The 27,605-nt window shown below is 34.2% G+C and overlaps 1 protein-coding gene across 1 annotated transcript in view; it reads right to left on the reverse strand.

Moving 5' to 3' along the window:
• Positions 1 to 26,998, reverse strand: part of LOC118271785 (uncharacterized) — a 59,429-nt gene extending 32,431 nt beyond the window's left edge. Inside the window, exon 1 of the mRNA XM_050693764.1 lies at positions 26,845 to 26,998. Within this exon, the coding sequence (XP_050549721.1) occupies positions 26,845 to 26,847 (3 nt within the window). The 5' untranslated portion in view covers positions 26,848 to 26,998. The remainder of the gene's footprint in view (positions 1 to 26,844) is intronic.
• Between the last annotated feature and the right edge of the window lie 607 nt (positions 26,999 to 27,605).

A 27,605-nucleotide genomic window follows, 5' to 3' on the forward strand; every position in this document is an offset into this window, starting at 1 on the left:
ACCGCCAAAAGCTTGGATTTCTCCCCTTACTGGTGGGCTACTGCTTTTAATATTTTTAAATGCTGTTTTTATAATTAAATATTTATAAGTGTAATTATCAAGGATTAGAAATAAATGGTGATAATAATAAATAAATAATTATTGTTTATTACAGCTCTGTTTATATCTTCAAGTACTAGCGAGTAATAGTAAGGCTGTGCCTATATTTATAATTTATAACTTCCTTTCATTTACTGTGAGAATATTATTTATCTATGTTATGCAAAGCAAGATACTACAATATACTTTATGTACATATATTTTAAGTACAGGGTAGATAAATGTCTATAATATACCTATGTATGTATAATGGATCTTTTAAAACCCAATAAAATTGAGAAAGATAGATCTCTCTCTCTCTCTCTCTCTCTCTCTCTCTCTCTCTCTCTCTCTCTCTCTCTCTCTCTCTCTCTCTCTCACTCTCTCTCTCTTTCTCTTAAAGTTATGAGAATCTTCTTATCTTCTTTGTTTATTTCAACATAGAGTCATTTTGCTTTAGCCTTTTAAAGTTTCCATAATTAGGTTTTTTCCAATTGCTATATTTATATTGCCATGTTTATGTGTATATATGTGAAATATATACCTTTTGTATCAATAATTGATGACAATGAAATATAAAATAACCACAGGTACACGTACTTTATACTTTAATCATCAGACAAGGAAACCTTAAATATCTTAATCTTATAATATAACATATAAATTATAATTAATCCTTTATATCAAGTTATAAAACTCGAGTTCAGAAGTAAACAGTACGTAAAAAATACTTTATTATGCTAAACTGTTTCAATGAGCTCTATTCTACCAATATAAAATACCAAGCCAATTTCGTGAGGGAGTGTCAGACTCTTACTTACTAAAAACCACCCCATTCTTATTCCTGCTTTTCAAGCCGAGCTCCGGTAAACCCGCTAGGTAGTCCGCAGCTCCGGATAAGAATATTGTGTTGCAATCAAGATTACCTAAGATAGATCGATTTGAAATATAGTTGATTATCAAACAAACAAACGGGGCACATATAAATCAAATCGTCAAAGTACTGCAAAGCCAAGGAAATAGTCATTAAGATAACATTCTAACATTCCGCAATAATATCTTACGTAAACTATAAACAACAAATACTAGAAAACATCGTGTGTGTTTTACAAATCGCACGTTTCCGACTGTTAATGCAGTGTATTAGATAATTTACTAATTAAACATGCTTGTCACTTGCCTACGCTCTGATAACGATATTATCGTCAAGAGATAGGAGAATACACGCTACTAGTGCAATGAGAGAACGTACAAGGTAGGTTATTTATTGAATATTATAATATGTAGTTCTTTAATAATAAATAAGGAACCATTACATTCGTTTTCCATTTGTCATGCATTTGTCAATTTACCAAAGCGTACATACATATAAATATAATTCAATACGTCCGCCTAAACACATTGCTTGTATTAAGTTTAATAATTAAATAAATAAACTAAGGCGCCATGGTTGATTCTTTCCCGTGAATTTAATTTTACTCGCACAACATTCAAATATTGTCTTTAGAGATAAAAATTATGTTTGTTCTACGTTTTGTACGGAATTAGACTCAACTTTTTTATCGAATTGTATTCGTTAAGCAAATGAGAGAGTATTCTTAAGTAAACTATGTAACTATGTGTTGTATGAGTATGTAGAAGGTTTCCGGTGAATAAATATATGTACTCAGATTTAATTGGAACAAGTTGTAAGGTGCGTTGCTCACACGAGTCGAGGTACAGGGGCCTTAGTCTGCTATTACAATTGTGTCAGAATGGTCGATCACTGAGCAGTGCAAGAGGGACGGAGCTATGTAGGTTGTATAGCTCCATCCCTCTCGCAGTGATCATTGATCGACCATTCTGACACAATTGTAATAGCAGACTAAAGCCCCAGTTGGGGCGTGGGCGCATATGAGGCACGACGCCGCTACAAGGTATTTTGTGCAAATGAATTGGGACAGAGATGAGGTGCATTATGTAAAATGTGAAGGAAGTATCAGCCGCCTACGTCTTGCAGACCTATTCTCCTTCGTGGAGCGAACCTTGACCTTAACATACCAGGGACGCGACGCGTCATAATTATCGGTATTGCTTACATTTACCTAAAAAAATACGTGATTATAAGATGTTTTTATTTATAACCTAGCAAACACGACGAACTCCGTTTCGCCACCAATGATTTTCCATGATTTCTTGCTTATCTCTTAATTTTTTCTTGAATTTTCTATAAACGTCACGGAGCCCGAGACCAACGAATGCAAAACCGTGGAAATCGGTTCGTAAGTTCTGGAGTTATAGCGTCAGGAAGGAAATCCCGACTTATTTTTATATTATAGATACAGGCTGTGAACAAAACGCTCCCAAACGCCGCAAACAGATGATGACAAAAAAACAAGAGTTATTTAAAAACAAATAGAGAATTCAATGTTTCTTTTATGTAATAATAGTTGTAATATCATTAGAACTTGAAACGGGATATTTACCATGTTTATTCGTTTTTGTGTGTCACAAGTTCTAATGATATTACTTACTAGGTGACCATGTCAGTTTAAAAGCTTATAATAATAGTTCTAATCAACTGGTTAAGGCTGATGTTGCATGAATATCAGGAAAACAAAAACGATTACAATTATAAAAACAACAATTTTTAACTTTTTTCGAGACTGTTCCTTTTACAACCTGTATAATATGTAAGGTTTCATATCGAAATATAAAGAAGGTTTTTGCTTTTGTACCTGTACCTAATTAGATTTTTGTATGATTTTATTGTAACTTTCGTGAGACATACTAAATTAATTACTATGTTATAGGCTTACTCACGTAATTGTTTGATGAGGAACTCGACTAGTTTCAAGCCATGCTAGAGGCTCATATTCATGAATACAAACTAGTCGAAGTTCCTCGTCAAACAATTACGTGAGTATGCCGATAACATAGTAATTAATTTAGATTTTTGTAATAATCCACTGAAATTATGTATTAAAATACATTTTTTTCATAGAATTAACGAGTGCCAATATATAAAAATCAAAAATAGGTCACGCGGATAATATGATTACCTATACATATATTACTGAGGTTTACAAGTCCTAATATGAATAGACAAACGATATAATGAGTGTCCATTAGATTATATTACCTATAATCTATATATCATTATATAATGAATGTTCATAATATAATCGTTTGTCTATTTATTATATCGTCTCGCTTTTAATCCCCGAAGTGGTAGGCAGAGGTACATATTATGGCATGTGAAGCAACTGTACAATGTGCACCCACTTTTCACAATAAGTTATAAGTCCCATATCTTAATATTTTTGACCTTGAACCACTCTTAATAACTTTTGTACATACATACTTACATATCAGTGGCACGAAATGCCTCTGTGTACACCCACTTTTCACAATTTATCTTGTAAGTCCCATGTAATAGGTGGTGAGCCTATTGCCATATACCGGGCACATTTCCAGACTCCGTGCTACTACTGAGAAATTTTGGAAAAACCGAAAAAAGCCTAGTAATACTTCGCCCGACCAGAGAATCGAAACCGAGACCCCTTGTCCGGCAGTTGCACTTGCAATCACTTGCAATATAATTATCAAGACCTAAATAGTTGTAGATGTCTACGGAACCAGTGAAACAAAACAAATGCACATTTAATCCTGTTAAGTTACTTTATTCTTCCCCTTTATAGCCACAGTGCACAATTTGTACAAGTATACCTGCAGTCAATTTCCTATTTACGAACGTTATTTCCTTAGTCTGTGGCTTCCAGAGATAAGGACGTTGCTTTTCATTTTAGCTCATGCCTGTACGGACGGGTGAACATTACGCAAATAAATCCAGTATAAACTGACCGCCGAATGTGTGGGAAGATCATACAACGCGAGAGCATGATAAACTGGTTTTGTATAGCTTGCTCGAGTGTGCGTGTTTTACTTTAGTTCTGTCGGTACTCAAATGTATTTTCAAAGATGTCCTTGTCGTGTTGGCTTGTATGAAGTTTTGGTTTATTAATGATAGATTTTTATTATTTTACTATTGTTTTTTCATTATCTTTTTATGTGATGTCTCCTAATGGTGTTCTTTCTTTGGTTACATTAGGTTACTTATATGTAGGTCACAAATGGGTAGTTAGAGGTGCACATTACGGCACGTAATGCCGCTGTACAATATACACCCACTTTTCACCATTTGTGTTATAAGTCCCATGTAATAGGGGGTGAGCTTATTGCCATATACTGGGCAAAATTCCAGACACCGTGCTACTACTGAGAAATTTTCGAAAAGCCGAAGAAAGTCCAGCAGTCTGTCCTGAGACCCCTTGTCCGGCTGTACCACGTGCAACCCTTCGACCAACGAGGCAGATGTAGGTTATAATAATAATAGTCTATTTGTGGAAAACGTCTACCATTATGTTATACTAGCTACTTCCGCGCGGTTTCACCCGCCCTGCTCGGCGCCTATTGGTCCTAGCGTGATGTTTCATAGCCTATAGCCTTCCTCGATAAATGCACTATCCAACACAAAAAGAATTATTCAATTCGGACCAGTAGTTCCGGAGATTAGCGCGTTCAAACAAACAAACTCTTCAGCTTTATAATATTATTATAGTATAGATTCAAATACCTATTTGATAACATTACACGAATGAAACTTACAAAACTAATACCACAATTGTTCAGCAAGGACGTGGTATTGACCAATCAACAATCTGTGTGTAGAAACAGACAAACAAACAATCGAACGTGAAATGCTGGCAACATAACGATTACTGCGAAAACATGACGGCAAGCTTATTAAAGGGCCCTTTGTCACTTGGCAATAGTACAATGGCCGGCGTTAAAAATAACCCCATTTTTTATGTAAGTATAGAGAAGACAAATTATTTTTTAATGTCCGTCTTGTAGATTATTTTAAAATATTAGACACGTATTTTTTATTTTCTTACGGAAACATATACTTTCGAAGATATGTCGATTTGAAATATCGCGTGACGTCACTTCAAGGTACATTTTATACGTAGAAATGACGTATTTGCTCTCCTAAAGTTTCGTTTTATTTAAATATTGTGTTATCTTATACGACAAAATAAAAAAAGTATGTATCTAATTTTATTACCTAACTGACGGACTAAATTGTTTATTTTTTATACCCCGTCATCATTGCATATCGACTTTTGGAAAGATAACAATCATTTATTTGCAAGTATAAGAATATTTATTTATGATTTGAAGATAGTCCTTGAGTGGTATAATCACTCATAAATTATAAGCAACTAGCAAACCCGGCGAACACCGTTTCGCCACAAATACTTTTCCTGTTTGAATGAATTTTCTTTGTTATAAGCCTCACGGAGCCCGAGACCAACGAATGCAAATCCGTGGAAATCGGTTCATGCGTTCTGGTGTTATAGCGTCAGGAAGGAAAACCCGACTTATTTTTATATTAGGTATCTGGGGGCACGGCAGTGCCCCGCCAAGTCGAGCAAAAAAAAGCGGCACGGCCGTACCATCCTTTTCTCGAAGCAATTCGGGCCTTTTTCGACCCCCTATAATTCGGTTGTGGATAAAGCAAGAACAAGAAACCTGAATCTTCAGTAACTAATCCGGCATTGTATAAACACGGAATATTTAAAATTTCAGTCAATTTGAACCAGTAGTTTAAGAATGACAACTTGTTAAAGTTTCTAAATTTTGTCACTCACTGACTCACCGATCATCAAAAGTCCAAGGCACTTCTAGCAGACTTAGAAGCTTCATATTTGGAATACATATAGAGTTTAGTGTCTTAATCATGGGAAAACTTAAATATTTTGTAATTTCGGTCCAGTTTTCCAAATACACCAACTGCATCAATAACTTTGTAATCCCATATAAATATATGGGATTACAAAGTTATTTATGCAGTTGGTGGTTGGTGGTGGTTATAAATTTAATAGGTGTAGATAGGTACCTACCATATGAGGCAAGGGAGGGGGTATAGGGTGGGTAAGGGTGTGTTTAGCCCATGAAACTGAACAACATTATTACTTGTAAAATGGAAGTAGATGGTATCAAAAAGAAAGGCTCTACAAAAAGAAGTGAGATCCCATCAAAAACATCCTGTAAAAAACCCAAGTCTCGCAGCTCAGTCTTTCTACCGTCAAAAGTTGTGAGATCCATGTAATACCAAGTCGGTTAATCTATTTAGTGTCTACTTGAAGGACCTTCTGTCTTAAGTTATTACATAAGTTATTATCATGCCAATATTAAAAATATTTAACGTTTTAAACAAATAGATCGACTTGGACATCGCATGAAAACAAAATGAATATTACAATATTATATTAGATTCTTTAGTCTCTCGCGCCTCACGCGATTGAAACTCTCGTTCCTGTTGGTCGCTGGCCCGTCGTGCTGTGTAGTGTGATACATACTAATAATCAAATCAAGCGATGTCCAAGTCGATCTATTTGTTTAAAACGTTAAATATTTTTAATATTGGCATGATAATAACTTATGTAATAACTTAAGACAGAAGGTCCTTCAAGTAGACACTAAATAGATTAACCGACTTGGTATTACATGAATCTCACAACTTTTGACGGTAGAAAGACTGAGCTGCGAGACTTGGGTTTTTTACAGGATGTTTTTGATGGGATATAATAGATTTGAAGATAGTCTTTGAGTGGTATAATGGCTCATAATTACTAAGCAATATGGTAACACGTATGGTCTCTTTCCAAAGATTTATGTGCAGTATTTAAAGCTCGGTACTGTAAGTGCGATAGAGGACCAAATGCGCCAAATAGTTCCTTCCCCATAGCCGACACCGATCATATTGGCATTCCAAATTCCAATACCCTTTATGGAAGCCCATGGATGTACACATTCTAGACGGTTTGGCATGAGTGACGTCACAGGAGTGGACGTCAAAGCTAACCAGCCATTTTGAAAATGGAAACGTTGTAAAAATGTGTGTCCTATAAATGTTGTTTTTGTTTTTAAATTGAGTGGCCAGAGATTGAGTGATAAATTGTGATTCATTGAATGATTGTTTTGTGTAGGTATATGACTTTAAGGCCTTAATATCAGTGTGTTTTTATAGCTGCCGTTAATGATACCTACTTATTTTAATTGAGAAGTACTAACCGTTGTACCTACAACGGTTAGTCAGCTTATACGGCAATAGAACATGAATTGAATAATTATACCATTTAACACACTTCTAAACAATAATTGCATGAATAATTTTATTGTAAGTTTCGTGAGACATCCTAAATTAATTATTATGTTATCGGCTTACATAACATTTTGAATAGAAACTCGACTAGTTAGTCGAGCTGCTGTTCACGAATATGATCCTGACATGGCTTCCGCGACACACGACGCAGCGATTCTATAAACCTAACTTCTCTTGCAATATTTTCTGATTAAATCTCCAGGTTTCTCATTCACAAACAGATCACTTATTCGATAAGGATCAAAGAGGTTATTAAACGCGGCAATGGCAACAGCAGTCTATATTATACTATACTTATACAACATATATATGTTACATACACATAATATGTATAAAGCTGAAAAGTTTGTTTGTTTGAACGCGTGTATCTCCGTAACTACTATCTCAAGATTTGAATAATTATTTTTGTGTCGTATAGTCAATTTATCGAAGAAGGTTATTTATAGGGCTATAAAATATCAAGCTATGACCCATAGGAACAGTGGGAAATTCAAACATCATGCAATTTAATAGAGCTCTATTTAGCTTAATGTTAGTTACATCTGTTATTGTATTAAAACAACTTACTACTTTTTCTCACACTTTGTGGAATTTTAAACTTTATACTTTCAATGTAAAAGTCGAAAATCCAATGAAGTTTTTTTACTGATAGTATAGGTTGACGTGCGTGTCTGTACTTTTAACGTGAGTTGCGAAATCACTCTCGCAGCTTGGTATCGTCCTGTGCTAATGAATAATGACGGGTAGCCTCTAATTGGCCAATTACCTTGTGCAATAGGCCTATTAAATAAAATTTTCGAGTTAACACTCGTCTGATAGCAATTAGCTTACGTTTCGCGAATTAGCTTTGATTGTTTAGGAATTTTGTTGTTTCTCACAAAAATAATATGGCAGTCGAGTTAAACATAAATATTTTTCCTATTATACATATACAGCCTATATTCGTTTTGCATTTTAAGTACATTTTAAACCTTACAGTTTCACGAATTGCGATAAATATGAAAATTATTAAAGAGTTTTAACAGTTTGTGATAGATTTCATTAGGTTATATTGGAGTTACCGAAGTTTGTCACGTCGGTCGACCCGGACGTTCATAATTGTGGATTCCCAGTGTGCTTGAAACCAGTGGAGTAAGCTCGACAAACAGTTTTACGTAGTTTTGTAAGTTACTTAATTGATGTCATATGACTTCGTGTTCTGTATGCCTCTGAGACTGCCTCGTTGGCCGAGTGGTTGCAAGTGCGACTGCCGGACACGGGGTCTCGGGTTCGATTCCCGGGTCGGGCGAACTATTAAATGGGACATACAACATAAAATTATCATGCATGTATGTCTTCGTTTATTAAAATAGTTTAAGAGACTTGATAAGGAAAATGGTGTATGTAAAACATGACAGGTAATTAAAATAAACTGTATATTCTAAAAACCTGTATTTGCTACAAATGGCGGAGTTTTCATACAACATTATAATAGTTTACTAATAGTATAGTACAGATGCAATTTAACGTAATTTCACGGCATTCACTAACAAAGGAGTGGCGATGGAAGCGTGACTTGGTGTATACTATTGTTATTATTGAAATATTTTACAGTTTCAGTTTTTCATAGATATAATGATAATATTGTAGACTAGCTGATGTCTGCGGCTTCGTGTGGATTATGGACTAAGTAAAAGTACTCCTTAGTAGTTCCGAGTGGTTGCAAGTGTGACTGCCGGGCAAGGGGTCTCGGGTTCGATTCCCGGGTCGGGCGAAGTATTACTGGGCTTTTTCCGGTTTTTCGAAAATTTCTCAGTGGTAGCACGGAGTCTGGAAATGTGCCCGGTATATGGCAATAGGCTCACTCTCTATTACATGGGAGTTACAACATAGATTGTGAAATGTGTGTGTGCATTGGCATTATGTGACATAATGTGCACCTCTGCCTACCCCTTCGGGGATTAAAGACGTGATGTTATAAAAAAAATATTAAATCGGAGGGTTTTCCCTATTACGTCACCCGACCAGTGAGGTTTTACTCGACCGGAGGAAAAGGAACTACTACAGCACGGAGTTTCCCCTCAAAGCCTCACTTAAGCTAACATCGATTCATCGATTACAAAATCAACGCAATGGATCTCGATTATAGACTTACACAATTACGTCGCCTGTCCAATGCAATTTGGATGATGTATGTGTATGAGATGTATGTTGATGTATGAGTAATCGATATAACCACGTGCCGCATCGTTACGATGCCTTGTAGTTCTAGACTAGGGATGTGACTTGCAGATTTATCGATAGTTGCTGGTATATTTAGAGAGGTGATTGTTTTTTAATTTTAAGTTGATAGGGCAGAAAAGTCCCTTGGGGCTCAGGAGCAGGTCTATTAAGAGGACCCGGTGCCCCTTACAGGTGTTGAGGGTGGCCACCGTGGTGGCTTTTATCCCCAAAAAGCTAGGCGCCTTTTGAAGGTTTCCCACGTCACCAAAAAAAAAAAAATGGCAGAAAAGTTGCGGGTACCCCGACTGTTTCGCATTAGAACCCTCAGAACCAACACTGTGATAAGTGCACCTCTTCGGCGTCTCGTGGATACTTATAAATTCGCATTTCATGGACATTGCTATATTTGCTCTTTCTAATATGCAATTTAAAAGTCAAGTTGTCTACGTATTAACAACAATCTTAAGAAACTTACATTCATGTTTTGCAATTTTTTATAACATCTAAATTATATCGACTCTGACCGAATTTTAATTTTAATAGTTAATCCGCGAACAATGGTGTGGATTATATGTTTGTTAATATCGATTGAAAAAGTAACACTAACACCATACATACATATTAAATTATGTACATTCAAATTAAAATAAAGTAATAAGAAAATAAAGCACTCAAAATAAAACATAAAATGCAAAGCACATTTATATAGACTTAGCTCATAATACTAAAATACTTAACAGAAATTGAAGAAACATTTCAGTTACATTTTCCTTTAAACATGTCTAAGTTTAATAAGCATTGGGTGGAAGTTCGCTCAAACGAGAGACGAGTAACTGAGAAAATCGATGGAGCTGAGTTTCATCTCAGCCTGGGCTTGGTAAGCTCGGTCGTCTGTATTGCAGCTATATCTAGCTAGCTGATACCATTCAAAGACATTGCAAAGGGACCCATATGAAGGTAAGTTCAGTAAACTAACTTATTTTCATTTTATTATAACTTTCGTGAGACATACTGAATTAATTATTATGTTATCGGCTTACTCACATTATCGGTATTGGCATTGTCGTGCTGCTACTAATCGCCGCGTCTCTCATGTCTCACGAATATGAGTCTCTAGCATGGCTAGAAACTAGTCGAGTTCAAGCCGATAACATAATAATTAATTTAACTTATTTTACTTTTGTTCCCACTTTGGGAATGCGAAAATCTGCATAATAATTGATAAAAAATATTATGGCGCAAACGAGCAAATGGATCTGTACCCTTAGTACGAGTTTGCTTTACGTTGAACGAAAACGAAACGAGAGCGCGTTCGGCGCTCCGATTGGTTGGTTTATTCGCGCCGGCCAATCAGAGCGGCTTTCGTTTCATTTTATTCAACGAAAAGCAAACTCGCATTACTGGGGAGGACACAACTTTAAAAGAGTTATAAGTGCGTTGGTATTTTGTAATTGTGGCTCAAGTCGAATAAGTCGAAAGGAGATACAGTTCTATTACAGTACTATTACTCAATAAAAATATGTTGATTACAATATCAACGTATTTTATACTGATCTTAATTAGGTATGATTATCTATTTTATTAACGACACGTGGTGTGTGGGTCTTCTGTATTTATTGTTATCGTGACTTTGTCGGACTTATACCAATATTAGTTTTACGTGCATTTCGTTTTACAAATTATTTCTAAAGAAGGAATGATTCGACACGTGTTTAAGTTTGTCACACGATATTGCAAGACAAACAATGATTCAGCATAAAAAATATTTCTATCCTATCGGAACTATTTGTAGAAGCAGTTTTATTTTATAAAAAATGCAACTTTACCTTTTAATTAAGGGATAAGTAAAGGCGCTCAATGCGCAAAGGCAATGTATGACACCGGGCAGGCAGGGGAATACACCGGGCACAAAATTTAAATTCTCTGATATTACTTTGACGTTTTTGATAAACTGATTTGACCCCGAGACCACTAGCTCACCATTCGGACTAGCCACCACTCGACAGACGAGTAAGTATCTAGATCGCGAACTACTTCTTTACTAATACATATTAGTGTTCAAAATTAAACTAAGTAGTGATGTCACCGACTCGGAACTTGAAGCCAACACCAGGTGTTTGCAAATTTAGTGACATTGCAAATTGCAATTCCATCTACAGTTAGATTTTATGTACTTATACGAAGAAAGAAATAGGAAACTTGATTCGTTTACTACTTGTTTTTGCTTATTGGATAATAGTAAATAGTCTGAGTAAGAAATTAGTAGGAATTACTTTACACGTGTTTTATTGGAGGAGTTTGACCTTTCATATAATACACAATTTTACCTTAATCTATACTAATATATAAAGATGGAGAGTCTGTCTCTTTCTTTGGTTTTAGAACACGGTAATCTCCGGAACTGCTGGTCCGATTTGAATAATTCTTTTTGTGTTGGATAGTGCATTTATTGAGGAAGGCTAAACGCTATAGATATAAAACGTCATGCTACGAAACATAACATAGGTAGATAGTAGATAGGACAACACATCAACCAACCCCAAAATTAAACTTTAATACAAACTATTACAGTTGAAAATCTTTAAAAGAAAATTCCAATCGGACATAATGAATCCCGTCCATTTTCATTTTCCGAAGAACAAAAGCGGGATTATAACATCTCGTTATGATTTCCAATATTTCGTTTCATACAACTGGACGTACACACATATACATACAAATATACTTATATACACACACACACAGGTACACGGCCCATCATGCAAATGAAATGATTCTTCGAAATTGTGAATAAAGGTTCATTTATGAAAAAGTTTTTTTGTACTGTTATTTTTTATTTGAAACGAAATGTAAAATGCGAATTACATTGAGTTGTTGATATAATAGATCATTAACAAGTAGGTATGTACACTTACGGCGCATTCCAATAACCTACCGATCGGTAGATTTGCCTACCAGCGGTAAAATTTTGACACATTTTTTATGGAGCTTGGCGAGGCGAGAGGGATGTCAAAATTCTACCGCTGGTAGGCAAATCTACCGATCGGTAGGTTATTGGAATGCGCCGTTAGCATAGAATTACATTTTCAAAATATACTATTAATAGTACTATTGTAGAAATGTATGCCAGTATTTGTCATCTTACTCCTTCCCGCCGGAGCTGTAAAAGCCGGCTATACGATTGATAGAGAGCGAGTTAGTCTAGTCTTGGATAAATTCCAAATTGGTTACTTTAATCCACCTGCCATGCGAAGAAATAATGACGAATTCTCTTATACATATAAAGAAAACCCATAGTCCAGCAGTAAGCTTTTGACCATAATGCCACTATCATACTAATATATCTGTCAGTCACGCTGAAACTAGAGAACGGATTTTGATGAAAGTTTTTATACAGACAGGGTAGGAGCTAACTTGGGTAATAGACTTTTTATCTCATGGGAACGCGGGCGAGGCCGTTTGTAGAAGCTTGTGAACAATAGGTGATAGTCTGCTGATAATCAGCATGTTTTCTAACCATATGTTATTACTAGCTACCTCCGCGCGGTTTCACCCGCTCTGCTCGGCTCCTATTGGTCATAGCGTGATGTTTTATAGCCTATAGCCTTCCTCGATAAATGCACTATCCAACACAAAAAGAATTATTCAATTCGAACCAGTAGTTCTGCTGGTTCTACTACAGAGATTAGCGCGTTCAAACTAACAAACAAACCAACAAACTCTGCAGCTTTATAATATTATCAAGAACTTCATATATCATAGGATATATGAAGTTCTTGATCTATGTACCCACTCAACTTAAGAATCAATCCAATCCCATCATATTTAACAGTCTTACTTAATGAAAACAGAATTACAAGTTAAAACATTTTTATTTACTTGTAACGAAAAATATATTATCTTATTTTATAAAACGGCTTTATTCGTGTGCCCGTCCTATTGGAAATGTAATAAAGCCGCGTGAAGGACTACAATTTTTATAATTAAAACTTGTCTGAATTATCTGTTATTACGTTCGTTATTAAACCTGAGCACTGTACCTAAGTTAGGATGCTTTTCCACCAGAGACGTGCTATGTACCTAATCTGTGAAACTATGTGACCATTTCCACTGATATGAAGCTACGTGTTACGCTAGTCGTTTTACCTGGAGGACTAAGGGGAAGGCTTATGTTCAACAGTGAACGTTTATCGGCTGATAATGATGATGATGAAGCTATGTAACTGTGCGAGTAAGATGTGCTATGAAGATGCGCCGCCGCAAAGCAGCTGTGTGAGGAAGATACGCAGCTCGAATATAGGATATTATGGATCCATAGAACGCATCCATAGCACGCATCCATAGCACGAATCCATAGCACGCAACTTTCGATACAAAAAACATAGCTTAGCTAAGACCGCTTCCTCCAGTGCTATATGTGTACCAATGAATATGATTGGTGGAAACCAAAGGCATCCACAGCAACGTAGCATAGCACATCTCTGGTGGAAAAGTAGCCTAAGGCAGACATTTTATTATGGAAAACTCTTTCTATATTGCAAACTGAATTTTCCTTTGCAATTATCCTTTATTAAAACTAATTGGATATTGATTTTCTTGTTTTTTTTAATTACATTTCTATGAAGTATTCAGTTGCTTATTCAAATGGAAACGTACTGAGATTTTGGTTTTGTTTTCTAGTATTTTGTTTAAGCTTTATTAATTTGTTGATTGTATTTTAAGGTTCAATTTAAAAGTACCTATTAAATTATTTCGTTGTGAATCCTATACTAAGCACTTTAGCCAACTCCATTCTATCCTTTATTCGATTTTCAATGTTATAATCATTATAATATTAAGTTGAAACTCCAATGAATATACACAAAGTTTTCAATTCATCAGGTCGACTAGCGTGAGCGTTTAAATTCCATTTAGCTGACAGAAGAAATTAAAATTGACAACCAAATTGTCTAGTTATCAAAAAGACCTAGAAATTATAAAAAAGGTCGTCGAAACAATACGATTAAGACGTTTGAATAAGATAATCCACTTCTATTGTTTGTAGAGAAAAGTCCGCAAGAAATGATAGATTGTGTAGTCGATGATATTGGCCTAGTAATCATGACATAGTTCTCAAACAACTATGTCTATTAAATAGGTGAACTATTGAATTTGATGAACGATAAGACTTGAGATTGAGGAACCCACTTATCTTGCACGAAGGTAGGTACACCTAGCGAGTATCAGTGTCACGATTTCCGAATTATATGTATGTACTTTCTAAGAATAAATTGTACCTATGACGGTTTTATTAAACTTACTTGACATAATATTGGATCACCTTGACGTTGTATAATTCTATTACTGACATCCTAAACGCGACTTATTAATTTGATATTTACTATGATTTAACCTAAAGCTGACATTTTTTTTTCTTTATTTATTCTCTATACAAATATGTAAAGCTGAAGAGTTTGTTTAACCTCCAGAACTACTTGTCCGATTTGAATAATTCTTTTTGTGTTGGATAGTGCATTTATTGAGGAAGGTTATATGCTATAAAACATCACACTACGATCAATAGGAACCGAGCAGAACGAGTAGAAATGTTGCACCTTATGCCTAGAATTTTACTGGAAATGTTAATAACAATGAATGTATTTATCTAAAATGTTGCAATGTCTGTAAAAGGCCGCTAAGTCTTTAAGCAGTATACTAGTTTTGTGACCATCATCTCTACACTTAGTTGCAATAAACGCTTTAACTTTAACTTTGATGATTTAGTTTTGTTGATACCACTGTCATAATAATATACGAGAAATGGAAAAATCGTGAGGTAAACTAGACTTTATAATTTGTTATTATTCATTATATACCGTGGAATTTTAGTCGTTGTGTTCCCACGGTAGAATGACTTGCCATCAGTAGTATACAAACTTACCGCCGTACTCAGAGTCATTTAATGGTTCCTTAACCCAGTCCTTAGCGATTATTTTCCATACAAAGTTGTTACTAAGGAATAGTTTAAGTAATCATTAAATAACTCTGAGTGCGGCAGATAGAGTTAAACTTAGTAAATGCATACATTAAAAAAAAAACTGTATTTACGGTGTATAGTGATATCACAAATGCACTTGACCTAGCGTGGTGATTCACTCTCAACTACACAAAAAATAGCGTCATAAAAAGAGTTTATTTTTTCACGAAAAAAGCCCAGGTTTAGCGCAAACAGAAAACATTTTTTGAACATTAAGTCATCGATTTTGATAATGCTATGTGACATATTATGTACCTATTGGTACAATGCCAAGTAGGTCGCATATGACTGTAATAAGAGTCATACTAAAAATCAAACATTATAATTTGCGTCAAACCTGAGACTATTCTATACTTTGTAGGCAATGTCCTTTACAAATATCCCAATTAACTTCAATCCAGATTCGTCAAATCATATCAGTATTCGACGAAACTATTATTCGATACAAGATTTCAATTTAAAATCGATTTTACTTCAGCAAGCATTAGGTAATCAGTTGAAAATCGAGTGACAAATATAGTATGGCTTCTAGCGTATCTAGGTCAGACTAGCTTGAGAGGAACATCGATCGTTGATCGTTGGGAGTTTAGACTCCCGTCTTAAACTTTGTAATGACGTAAAGTGAGGAGAATTTCATAGAGGTAATTTATTTTGTATCTGATTACACACTATCTGTATCTGTACCTATTTCTTTTTCTTCTCCTCTAATAATATCTTCTGATTAATTTCGTTGCGGGATCTAAGACTCTTATCCCTGAGACGCGCCGGACTTCAATGTTCCGGTGTTTTCATGGTTGTATTGTATCTACTGTACATCCTTACAGGAGTTATGTTACTTACTAGGCTTACAGGAGTTGCAGCAGTGTTGGAGCTTGTGGCGGGCTTGTAACCACTGTGTGTGTGTGTGTGTGTCCTTGTGTGTGTGTGTGTTTTGTATACACGGTCAGTTTGCATGACCATACATGCTGTTAGAAGTTTGGTTTTAAGTTAAACTGTTTTTGTAAGTTCCTTGACCGGACTTATTGTGTATTTCTTATTTAACTGTGAGTTTCAATGTTATTTCACCTCTATGTAAGATGACGTGACCTCCAAGAGACAGCACGGATGACGCGGTGACTGGGCAACCTGCTGCCACGTAATAAGTAATTCCCGCAAGGACTAACTTTTTATGTGATCTACAAATTGTTGTTTCGGGTCTGTATGTCATGTGTATGTGAACTTGTATGTTTGTAAACGCACCCACGATACAGGAGAAAATCATGTTGGTAACGTATTTAAAAAAAAAAGAATATATATCCTATGAACAAGTCTGAACTAGACTTACTTGATAATCACACTTGCAACTTCATCAACAAGAAGGTTTAATACCATCAAAACCTAATTGCACCTTCATAGGAACACGAACAGTATAATTACCTCTTGGCATATTATTTTAGACATAGCACACATAGGAACCTCCTATGTAGTTATTGACGTCTATGTAATGATGTGAACTGTGTAATTGGAGGCACCAATATACACATATATAGTGTATAGAGTATATACGGGTGTGTATACAGTGTATGGAAGGGAGATGTGTGTGTATTGAAGGGAGAATATCTTAGATTTGATCTACGGTGTATTCTGGAACATTCGAGCAAGGAACGCAATATTCTTGGTCGTGTTATTGTACGGACATGCGTTGCGACGTACCTGTTCGAGATGTGGTCGACTTTTGCGTCCGAAATTTTGGAGAAGGTATCTTTTAAGGTGAAATTATTTATCGAATATAAATATTCATAATTTGCATGCTGCATTCATTTTGTGATATTTAAATTAACTCTGCGCACGCTGCTCACGATGGAGAGTCCCTCAGTGACTCGAAACTAGTAGAGCTTTTCTCGATTAATTTACATGAGTAATCTGTGATTTTGAAGTTAACTTAGTATGTCTATCACGAGAGTTATTATGTTTTATTAAAAGAAGTATCATCTGTTTTAGTTTTAACAGTCATAATATGATACACATAACGATAAACAATTCATTTGTAAATAGGCATATACTGTGTATTAAGTAAAGAGATATATACTGCTTCGAACCTCACGAAATTATTGAGTGGGTACCTATTTTTAAACCAGAAATACAAATAACATTCTTGAAATAGCACTTGCGAATAAACTAGTCATTAAATCAAAGAGTCAATCAATGTCTATTAACCTCCACTATGTCGAAACGAGACCAATCAGCCCTTTAAATATTTCATCACACTGTCGCATCTATTTTGGCAGAAAATTTAACACTACGTCCTATGTAGATTATGTGTATGGTATCAAAGGAGTGGCTTTGACATCCTATCTAGTTGCTAGGCAACGGTAGGTGACGTCAGGTTGAAGAAGTGGGGTTCCCCCCTACCACCCCTTATGTGCATTATTGCATCGACAGGCTTAACGGCTGGGTGAACTAAGAAATAGAATGCACGAGCAAGGAAGGTGCTTTGTAAGATTATGCCAGTAGATCCTCTACTGGTATTAAATTGAGAATATGATTAAGCACTTTCACAATATTCATATAAGTATCTGATAAACTTATGTGATAGACAGTTTGTACAAATTACGTTCTTTTTTTTTCGAGGGGCAAAGTCATACAATGACTTCACCCGCCTTAGGCGAAGCGAGAAGGAGAGTCAGACTCTTACTGACTAAAAACCATTCCGTTCCTACTCCTGCTTTTCGAGCCGGAGCCCCGGTAAACCCGCTAGGTAGTCCGCAGCTGCGGAGTATGTAACCCCTTAGATTATGACTGATGGTGACTATTTTACTTTGGCGTCACCACAAGAGGACCATTAAGCATTACTATGTAATGGTGATATATGACATGAAATATTCTATAGGACGTCAGGGAACGGTTCGCGACAGTAAGTGGGCAATGAATTCCTATGCAAATAGCTTCGTGTGATTTATATATAGATCGCGCTGTCAGTCTGTCTATCTTTAACTTCACATTAGACATGGAACAATACCAAAACGATTCTACTTATTTGATTGCTTTTGGTAGGTATCGTTCAGTTTAATTAATCTAAGTTATGTCAGCCATTAGGCAGGATAACTTAAGTTAAAGATAAGTTAAAATATATTGGCATGGCATTGACATTGATATGTCCTATATATATTTATATTTTATGTTTTCAGCCATGGTCGTCCCACTGCAGGGCAAAGGCCTCTATGACATATAATTTTAATAATATATTTGCCTATTTTTTAACATGGATTAATGTTATTTTAATAAGAAAAAATGCCTTATAATACATAGTATGGAATTTTCAATAGCAATAATAATATCATATAGCTATACAATAGGATCAGTATAGGTACGGTAACACTATAAAACATTGTAGTTTTACTACCGAATCGTGCCATGTTTTTTGTCATTCTACGATGCGCGTTCTTTAGACCATATCCACATAATATCTAAAGGTTATATATTAACATTTACCAGAATTACTATTTGTGTTGTATAATAATATCTTTCCAGTTTAATTTAATTAATTCAATTCAATAGGTTAGGAATACGTAGACGAAATGACGATGACCGTGGCGATTAGCGGTGTCTCAAAAGTTTTGTACGACATTCTGTGTTCAAATGACCTGTTCTATAATGCCATACGAGTTTGCGCTCTAGTTACTAGTCAAAAAGGTACATTTCGGATAACTAAATAATGTTCTGGTAAGCAGTCTGGCGACTAATTAGACCACTTGATATAATAATATAAATATTCTTTAGTATTTCCTTAATATTATATCAGCTGAGTAATCTAACTTATTGAATATATAAAAAGTACGTACATTCACGAAGTCAATTTGTAATTCCATTATCAACATGTTTCGTGGAGAATCAATTGTTAACATTTTTTTCTTTTATTTCAATTTTGTTACACTCCATGGCATTGCGTACTATTTGCAGTATAGATAAAGATATGAAGTACGGTTAGAACGATGTATAAGAGACTTTATTTTCTTACGTGCTAAGATTCATTGTTGCTTATCAAATTTGTTACCAGCGTGTTGTTTTAATCGACAAAATTTCCTTGAAGATTGATCTTTGCTTGATTTTTTTATCAATATCATTATTTAGTGATTTGTAGCAGTAATCTCATTGGCAATGATCACGGTCAGTTTACGAACAAAGAAGGTCTGGTTTTTGCTAATACCATGGGATTTTAAAAGCACTTCAAATAAAAACGGGATTCCATAAAATTACTTGTTTGAATTAGCGTTCACGATAACTTTAAGACATTCTAACAAATAGCTAGGGTAAATCCGGGGTAATAGACTATATAAAATATATTTTTAAACCAGAAATAAAATACTTATGTATTTATAATTATAGCTATTAAAGATTCAACTATGATATTATAAACTTAAAACTAAAAATTCCAATGAGATCACCTTAAGAGTTAGTAGTAGTCATTGAACAAACAAAATGAAACATCTGAACACAAATAAGAACATAGGTTAATTAAATTTAATTGGAGAGGGCACAACGATGACAGTAAGTAATGAGTAAGATAGTGGTACAGATTTATTTCGTCGATTCCTTTAAAATATCGTTGCGCAAAAACTTTTTAACTAAGTATTTAAAACATTTGTGGGTATTGGTTTGTTTTATTCGAACGATGAAGACTAGTAACATGAATAAATAAAATTATATATGATTTCTAAGTTCCTATTAGACTTAAGCACAAAATATTGTTCATTCCATTGTATTTATAATATTGTGAATGTGGTGCATGTTTATAATTATTGGCATAAGCAACGCACATGACCTTGTGTCTTCATCTTGTTTTTTATTATGACGTTGAACGTCGTGAACCGTTGACCGTGAACCGTCACCGAGTCACCGGTGGGTCACCGGTGACTCGGTGACCGACGTTACCGGAGGATTTGCGTTCAACAGTTTTCTATTGGCAGTCAAAGTCTTAATGTTCGTGTTTATTCTGTTGACGTGCCTTAATACTAATAAATCAATAAATGAAAACATAAACGAAAGGGAATGTGCTTTTGAAACAGTTTTCCGCGTACAAAAAGAAGATAGCGATTGTTTCCACTTGCGGACGTCGAAACCACGTGAATACTGAGATATCAGAATATAGCAACGTAGTATACCTACGAGCTCCACGAAGGTTTTAACAGATACCGGTCATTTCGTTCCTAGGGCTTTAAATCGATATAAGCATGAATGGAGGACTTTGAGGGCTTAAACAACAACTGGCAAGCATTCACAAATATTTGTGTTGCGTTTTATTATTCCTTATCAATGATTTTGTTATGCATCGAGACAGTTTATTGAAATTCTTTGGGTTTTTTCAATTTGACAAACAAAAGTTACAATTTTTATTTTTGTAGAGAAAGAAAATTTTACTCTACTACCAAAGAATACTGAATAACAAAGGTAGCATAATTGCATGATGTAAAACTTCGTAACGATTATTTCCAATCGATTTAGTTTGAGTATCGAGTGCACTGAAGGTCGATTATAATCGATTTAAAGTGACGATGCTCAGGTGTCAGTGGGTTGGTTGCAGCGTCATATTTAATGACAAAATATGATGACTGATGACGTTGGTGTGGGGTACAATGCGGCTATGTATCATTTTAAATTGATATTGATACATTGCTGTAATAAACTGTTTGATATATGCAGGCGTTGTGGTCAAGGATGGAAATATATTAACTGACCATGTAAACATAGGTCCATATTTATTCCTGAAATTATATTATGCTGAACTTAATAAACTGACCTCTGAGTTTGTTTCGGCATTTCTTCTCAGAATGGTCCGTTAAGTTCTTTTATAAAAACTGACGTGTAAATGTGATCTATTGCAAATAGGCATTTCCAAAATAAATTCATTTCATTTCAATCTCGATTTGTTGACACGAGCTGTTGATGTGATAAATTATTGGTGCTTATTAAAAATTGTGTTGCAAAAAATACAATTGTGATTAGATTAAGTCCCGTGATAATGTTATTTGCACTTGGCAATTTAAATATTCTTGAGTTTTATACAATATGTCCTTGGAAACATCGATTAATGATTGATAATAAAGAATGGAAAGAGGTAGCTCTATCGTGTTATATTTACGTACTTTCCTTCCTTGGTCAAAAACAAACTGTCTCATATTGTTTCGATGTAATATAATTGACTGTGAAACTGATTGAGATAGAGTAACCTTGGAGTTTTTTGCTTGGTCTTCTCCGTAGTAGTAATTTACGCTTTAGAACGAGCAAAAAGTTTCACGAGGGTATTGACCGGCAGGCGTTCAATAGTACCTGCATATCGGTCTACTTTTAACTTGGAATAACTGGTAGGATACTATCATTTTAAAAAATAATCTTGGTATTTTTTTCTCTTTATTTATTTAAAGGGGCTTTTACGCATAGCGTATGTCAGTCCCATCGTAACCTAATCTATTATAAATAAACATATTACAAGATATGGGCCATGAAATTGAACAAAGCTTTTGCCTTGTCACCATTTGGTTGGGACAAAATGTTGTGGAACATACCTACATTAGTTCTGTTCAAATTCAGAGACCTAATAATCTTAGTATTTAAGAACGCCACGTTTATTTTATAATGTTGTAAAGGACATGGCTAAACCAAAGTATGGACGTCTTAACCCGTACAAATAAATATTGTATAAATATGGTACCTAGCAATAAATAAAGCCGCATAATTAAAGATTGATATTTTGTAGTTAAGAAGGTCCAGAAACTTGGCATATCTGCGCAATCCTGAAAATAAAGTAGCGCTCCTACGTCAAACAACGTTACAAAAACTTCAAAATATAATATTTTTCATTGCTCTGAACTTTTACCAAGGCGTTTTGAGGTACCTGAGCCGAAAGTTATTTATATATGAGGTAGATAGGTAAACAATTCTGCTTATACTAGATAATGAACACAAAGTAACCAAGGACAGACACAAAATATATAGTAAGATTGTGCAATCTTATACAAAATATATATTTTGTGTCGATCAAAACATTTACAATTATTTGGTTTCAGAAAAAAGTCATTATATTACCGTTATTAAAAATTGATGTTCGTTTAATTATTTCGATTTGATTTTCGGGGAAACTAATGTCCTAATAATAGCTTGCAGTACCTACTTCCGTGTTGTCATGTCAAACCACAACAGAAAAAAATCAATTATGAAACTTATTTTTTGTTAATTTTTGTTCACCAAGTTATAAGAATTAGTTAAACACAAAATAATTCATAAGTGAATATTTAAATGATACGGGTTAGCGTGAAATTCGTATTGTTGTTATTATGCCTGGGTCAGTCATTTAGCCATCTCCTTTACAATTGTTAATGTTAGATTGGCAACATTTTTTTCTCCCTGTTCCGTTATGGCGGCAAAGCTGTTGTTTGTGTAAAAGTTTAACTTAATATAATTAATTTTTTTCGTATTCTTAACTGTTTTGTTTTATCATACACCTTCTTAAAATCATCAAATAAATATACTTATAGTGGACCTCCGGTAATACGACAAACATTATACAGGGTAGTATCGGACTACCAAATTTGTCAGATTATAGAGCACTGCCTAATACCACTTATAGTCTGGATGTTATTACAAAATAATACTTTATAATTCGACAAATAACATATTCAATGATAAAATTATAACATATGTTATATGTACTTTGGAGTACGAATCATACTTAATTTATGTATGTATATCGAATTTAGTAAATTAAATAGCAATATAGCGCTTACACTTTATTATAAAGTTAAGTATAAGTGCACATAAGTACCAAAGTAACCAAGAATGATTAATCTACAGTTTGCAGGGCGCAGTACATTACTTGGTGTCCACTGTATATGGATTTTGACTAGTTGTAAAGTGCCCTATTTTGTATAAAAGAGGATCAAAGATATTCTGTGGTTTGTAGTTTGTTATCGAAAAGTAAATGTAAACGTCCTGTTCTGGTGGACACGACTCGATCAACGAAGTGACCGAAGGTCAATATTTTCATTCCTATTTTTAGACCTTTTATCATTTTTTTTCGTGTTTATAAAGGTCAGGTAGTTTACCGTACGGCTTTTAATAGGATATTTTTAAATAATTAAGGATGGGCCAAATTAAGGGTAGCAATTGGCGTTTCATTGTCTCTGCCTACCCCCATGGGAGACAGACGTGAGGGTATGTATGTATGTATGTCTTATTATTAATTCCTTTAAGCTGGAAACAAGATACGTTTTCTATATTTCTTTTTTAATTTACCGATTAACCTTTTAACCAGTATTATGAATGGTAAAAACATTTAACTTTTAAATGTAGACAGATCTGGACTATTACATTTTGACCTTGAGCAAGGGTACAGGTTGAAACTATATTCTTATGTCTTGAAAACCTCATTAAAATTTATTTTAGCTAGGTAGTAAATATAACTTGATCAACAAACTCATTATCTATACTAATATTATAAAGCTGAAGAGTTTCTTTGTTTGAACGCGCTAATCTCCGAAACTACAGGCCCGATTTGAATAATTATTTTTGTGTTGGTTTACTATAAAACATCACGCTATGGCCAATAGGAGCCGAGCAGAGCGGGTGACACCGCGCAGATGCTATATAGCTAGTAATAAAATATGTAGAAAATATCGTGAGCTATATTAAGTTAAATAAAAATCATTGTTTTGCAGCGACATAATGCGCATAGAGTTTGTTCTGTACTGAGCCGCTCGTTCGTCTAGGTGACGTCACCACTTGCTTTACAATGCAGCACTTCTTTTCAAGATTTAAAACGATGAGCGGCTAACTTAATAACACTAAAGAGAAAATAAAGTCAAATAGTTCTAAGTTATTAGTAATAGTTATACAATCAATTATTAATGCTATGCACGTGAAATTCGTATCTACACTACGTTACCTTGTCCAGTGCAATGACTTTATTCTTGCTAATAAGCGTTTAAAAATTTCTATGGTATTTTCTATCAAAGGATTGAAATTAATCTAAATTTGTTAAGCAGTTTAAGCGGTAATGTAGCATGAATAATTAATTATAATTATAGCTCGTGTGTTTTATTTACACTTTCTCTTTTGATTAAGTCGTAGATCTATTTATATTTTTTTTAATCTAAGAGCTTCGAAATGTTTGATTCGGGGTTTGTTAGCTTAACTGAAAAATGTTTAGACAGTAATTTTTATCCTCTTTTCGGATCGATGAGGACTTTGTAACATTTTTATATGAACTGTTTTTCACGTACGCGTAGAAGCACGCTACTCATGATGAAAAGTCCCTCTGTGAATCGAAACTAGTAGAGCTTTTCTCCATTAAAGTGCGAGATTAAACCGTGATTTTTAGTTGACTTTTTTTTACATTTCATTTACGATGGTGTTTCATTAATTCTATCAATTTTCAACTATGTAGTTTTAAATTACTGTAACCTCGGATGTCTTAGGTAATTGCACAAATTGGAGTCATTCCTATTAATTAATACTTAAAACAAAGTGACCTTATTGTCAATATTGGCAATTGTTTTATTACATATGTCATTTTGAGCCCATGTCACGTCATAGTTTGAAACAGTTAAACCGCTCGTGGTAATTTTAGTTAGGTTCTTGTAAAAGTTTATTCTAAACAAAAAGGTTAGTTAGTTAGTACACAGGATTTGCTTCGTAAAAATTTAAACACCTATTTAGACTTGGAAGACTTGGTTCCCGGCACAGGATCAAAGTCAAAATCAAAGCATTTATTTCAATTAATCCTAAATAAGGCACTTTTGAAACGTCAAATTGAATTGTCCGTCAGTCTGTTTGTCAGTGAAGTCTGTCTGTGAAGTCTCACTTAGACGATTTCAAAATATAAACTTAAGTAACTACTTAAGTTTATAAAAATAGTCCACAAAAATACGTGTTCAACGAAATATTCATTCATCTGATTACGTACCTACCTAAACATATTTTTATAGCTGTAAAATACAGCTCAATAGTGTACTAAACATGGATAAGGAAAAACTTATATTAAAATTAAAATTTCAGAAACCTTGAAACTTACTAGAAATGTTCTAGAACTTTCTAGAACCTTTCATGATGTGATATGAACCCATGATGATATCATAGGTATTTATTTCCTAAGTACCCAATATGTGAAGAGGTGAAGTGACCACCTCACCTCATTTATGGCTTATTTTTAGAAAAGTTCGATAGACAACTGTTACATTTTTATAATCGCCAAGAGAATGACATCATTTTTTTTCAAAACAATACGTGAACGTACGAGTATAAAGTTTATAGGTACGGATTATGAGTTCAAAAACTAACTGTTTAATGCTGCCAGTCTTTTGGTTTCTTTTTATATTTTAGTTATTATTATTATTTAGTTAATATGTTTTAACCCCTTGTCTGTCGGTATATAAGACACAATAGAAAACACATTGTGTCTCGCGTAGATCTGCGTTCCGACAGACAACGGGTTAATGTAATAGGTTTACTTAAGTCGGTAAAATCATAAATAATTATACAATATTACAGCATAAATGGTATCTAATTTGAAATAAAATCATATTTTGTTCCTCTTAGCTCTATTTTTAAAGCAAGATAAGTACATTACTGAGACCAAACTTCAGGATAAGAATACTCAAATAATGTCAAGGGAAAACCTTACCTTAAGGGATTATTCTTTAGAATAAATTCTTGGAGTCCATATCCCGATGGACAATCACAGTAAAGATGGATAAAATAATAAATAGTTAAAAATAGATCAATGATACAACTATAGAATTCATTCATAGTTGTACCGTTTCGAAATTGGTCTTGTATGCGATACGATATATGACACATTGTACTGACAATTTTAATTCACATAAGTACACTTGATAGAAACTAGATTTTTAAACGGTTTTTGCTTATAGATAGAGTAATGTTTCAACTTACCTTTGTTAAATTATTGAAATTTTTTGTGAGAACACAATTATTTTAATTCAATTTTGCACTTTGCCCTAAATGTTGATGTTTAGATGTAATATTGTGTAATACACACGTACGCTGTTGTTTTATGAAAAAAGTAAAGTATTTTATTAAATTTAGTTTTCTTCCGATTTGATTATTAATTTTGAGTTACGCATTTTCCCGAAACGAAATTTATTTGTTATTTTAAAACGAATTTTCCTATAATTTTTTTAAATATGATCCATTAACCATCACTGTAGAAAATTAAAACAATTAATAACTTTTATGTTTTCATTTGACACGTGCACCGATAATTTTTATTTTTTTACGAAAACAAATTATTATAGGACGTATTACACGATTACACTTGAATATTACACGTAAAACAAAAATCACTCACCATAATTTGAAAATTGCGCACTGACGTCGTAGTTACAGCAGCGACACAAGTATCTCTAACAACAGCCACAACGAGACTGAAGGCGTGAGTGAGTCAACGTGCGCGCGCGCGTCGACTAGTGCAGGGTTGGCGAACCAATGACAAGCGTATTGTGTCGCTGTCGCCGATCACGAAATTCATTATGAACTAAGAAAAAACGCGTTAAATAAGTATTTTACATTTATTAATTTTACGCGTATAATAAAATGTACTTATTGTTATTATTTTCCAAAATAATCAGCAAGTCAAAATTATTTGATGGCACGTCTATGACTTCATTAAACATTCTTTAGAAATAATGGAACGTTGATACATAAAGGTTCGCCATCCCTGGTCTAGTGTCTTGCATGCGGATTCGCTTTTGTGAATGAACTAAATTTACATCATTTCATATTATCGAAATGTGAAATATCAATATCTAAGGTTTTAAAAATGCATATTCTACACTCCGTTTAACATAATTATATAAATCAAGTTTTAGGAGTGTTGGAATAAATATAGATTTTTATCTTGCTTTAAAAATAGGGCTAAGAGGAACAAAATATGATTTTATTTCAAATTAGATACCATTTATGCTGTGGTATTACCTTGTATCGGCGATGGTATAAGTAATATTGTGGAATTATTTATGATTTAAAAGACTTAAGTCGGTGAAATGTCGGTGAACCTCATTGGGTACTTAGGAAATAAATACCTATGATATCATCATGGGTTCATATCAC

The sequence above is a fragment of the Spodoptera frugiperda genome, chromosome 5 (assembly GCF_023101765.2).
Source record: "Spodoptera frugiperda isolate SF20-4 chromosome 5, AGI-APGP_CSIRO_Sfru_2.0, whole genome shotgun sequence".
NCBI classification, from domain to species: domain Eukaryota; kingdom Metazoa; phylum Arthropoda; class Insecta; order Lepidoptera; family Noctuidae; genus Spodoptera; species Spodoptera frugiperda.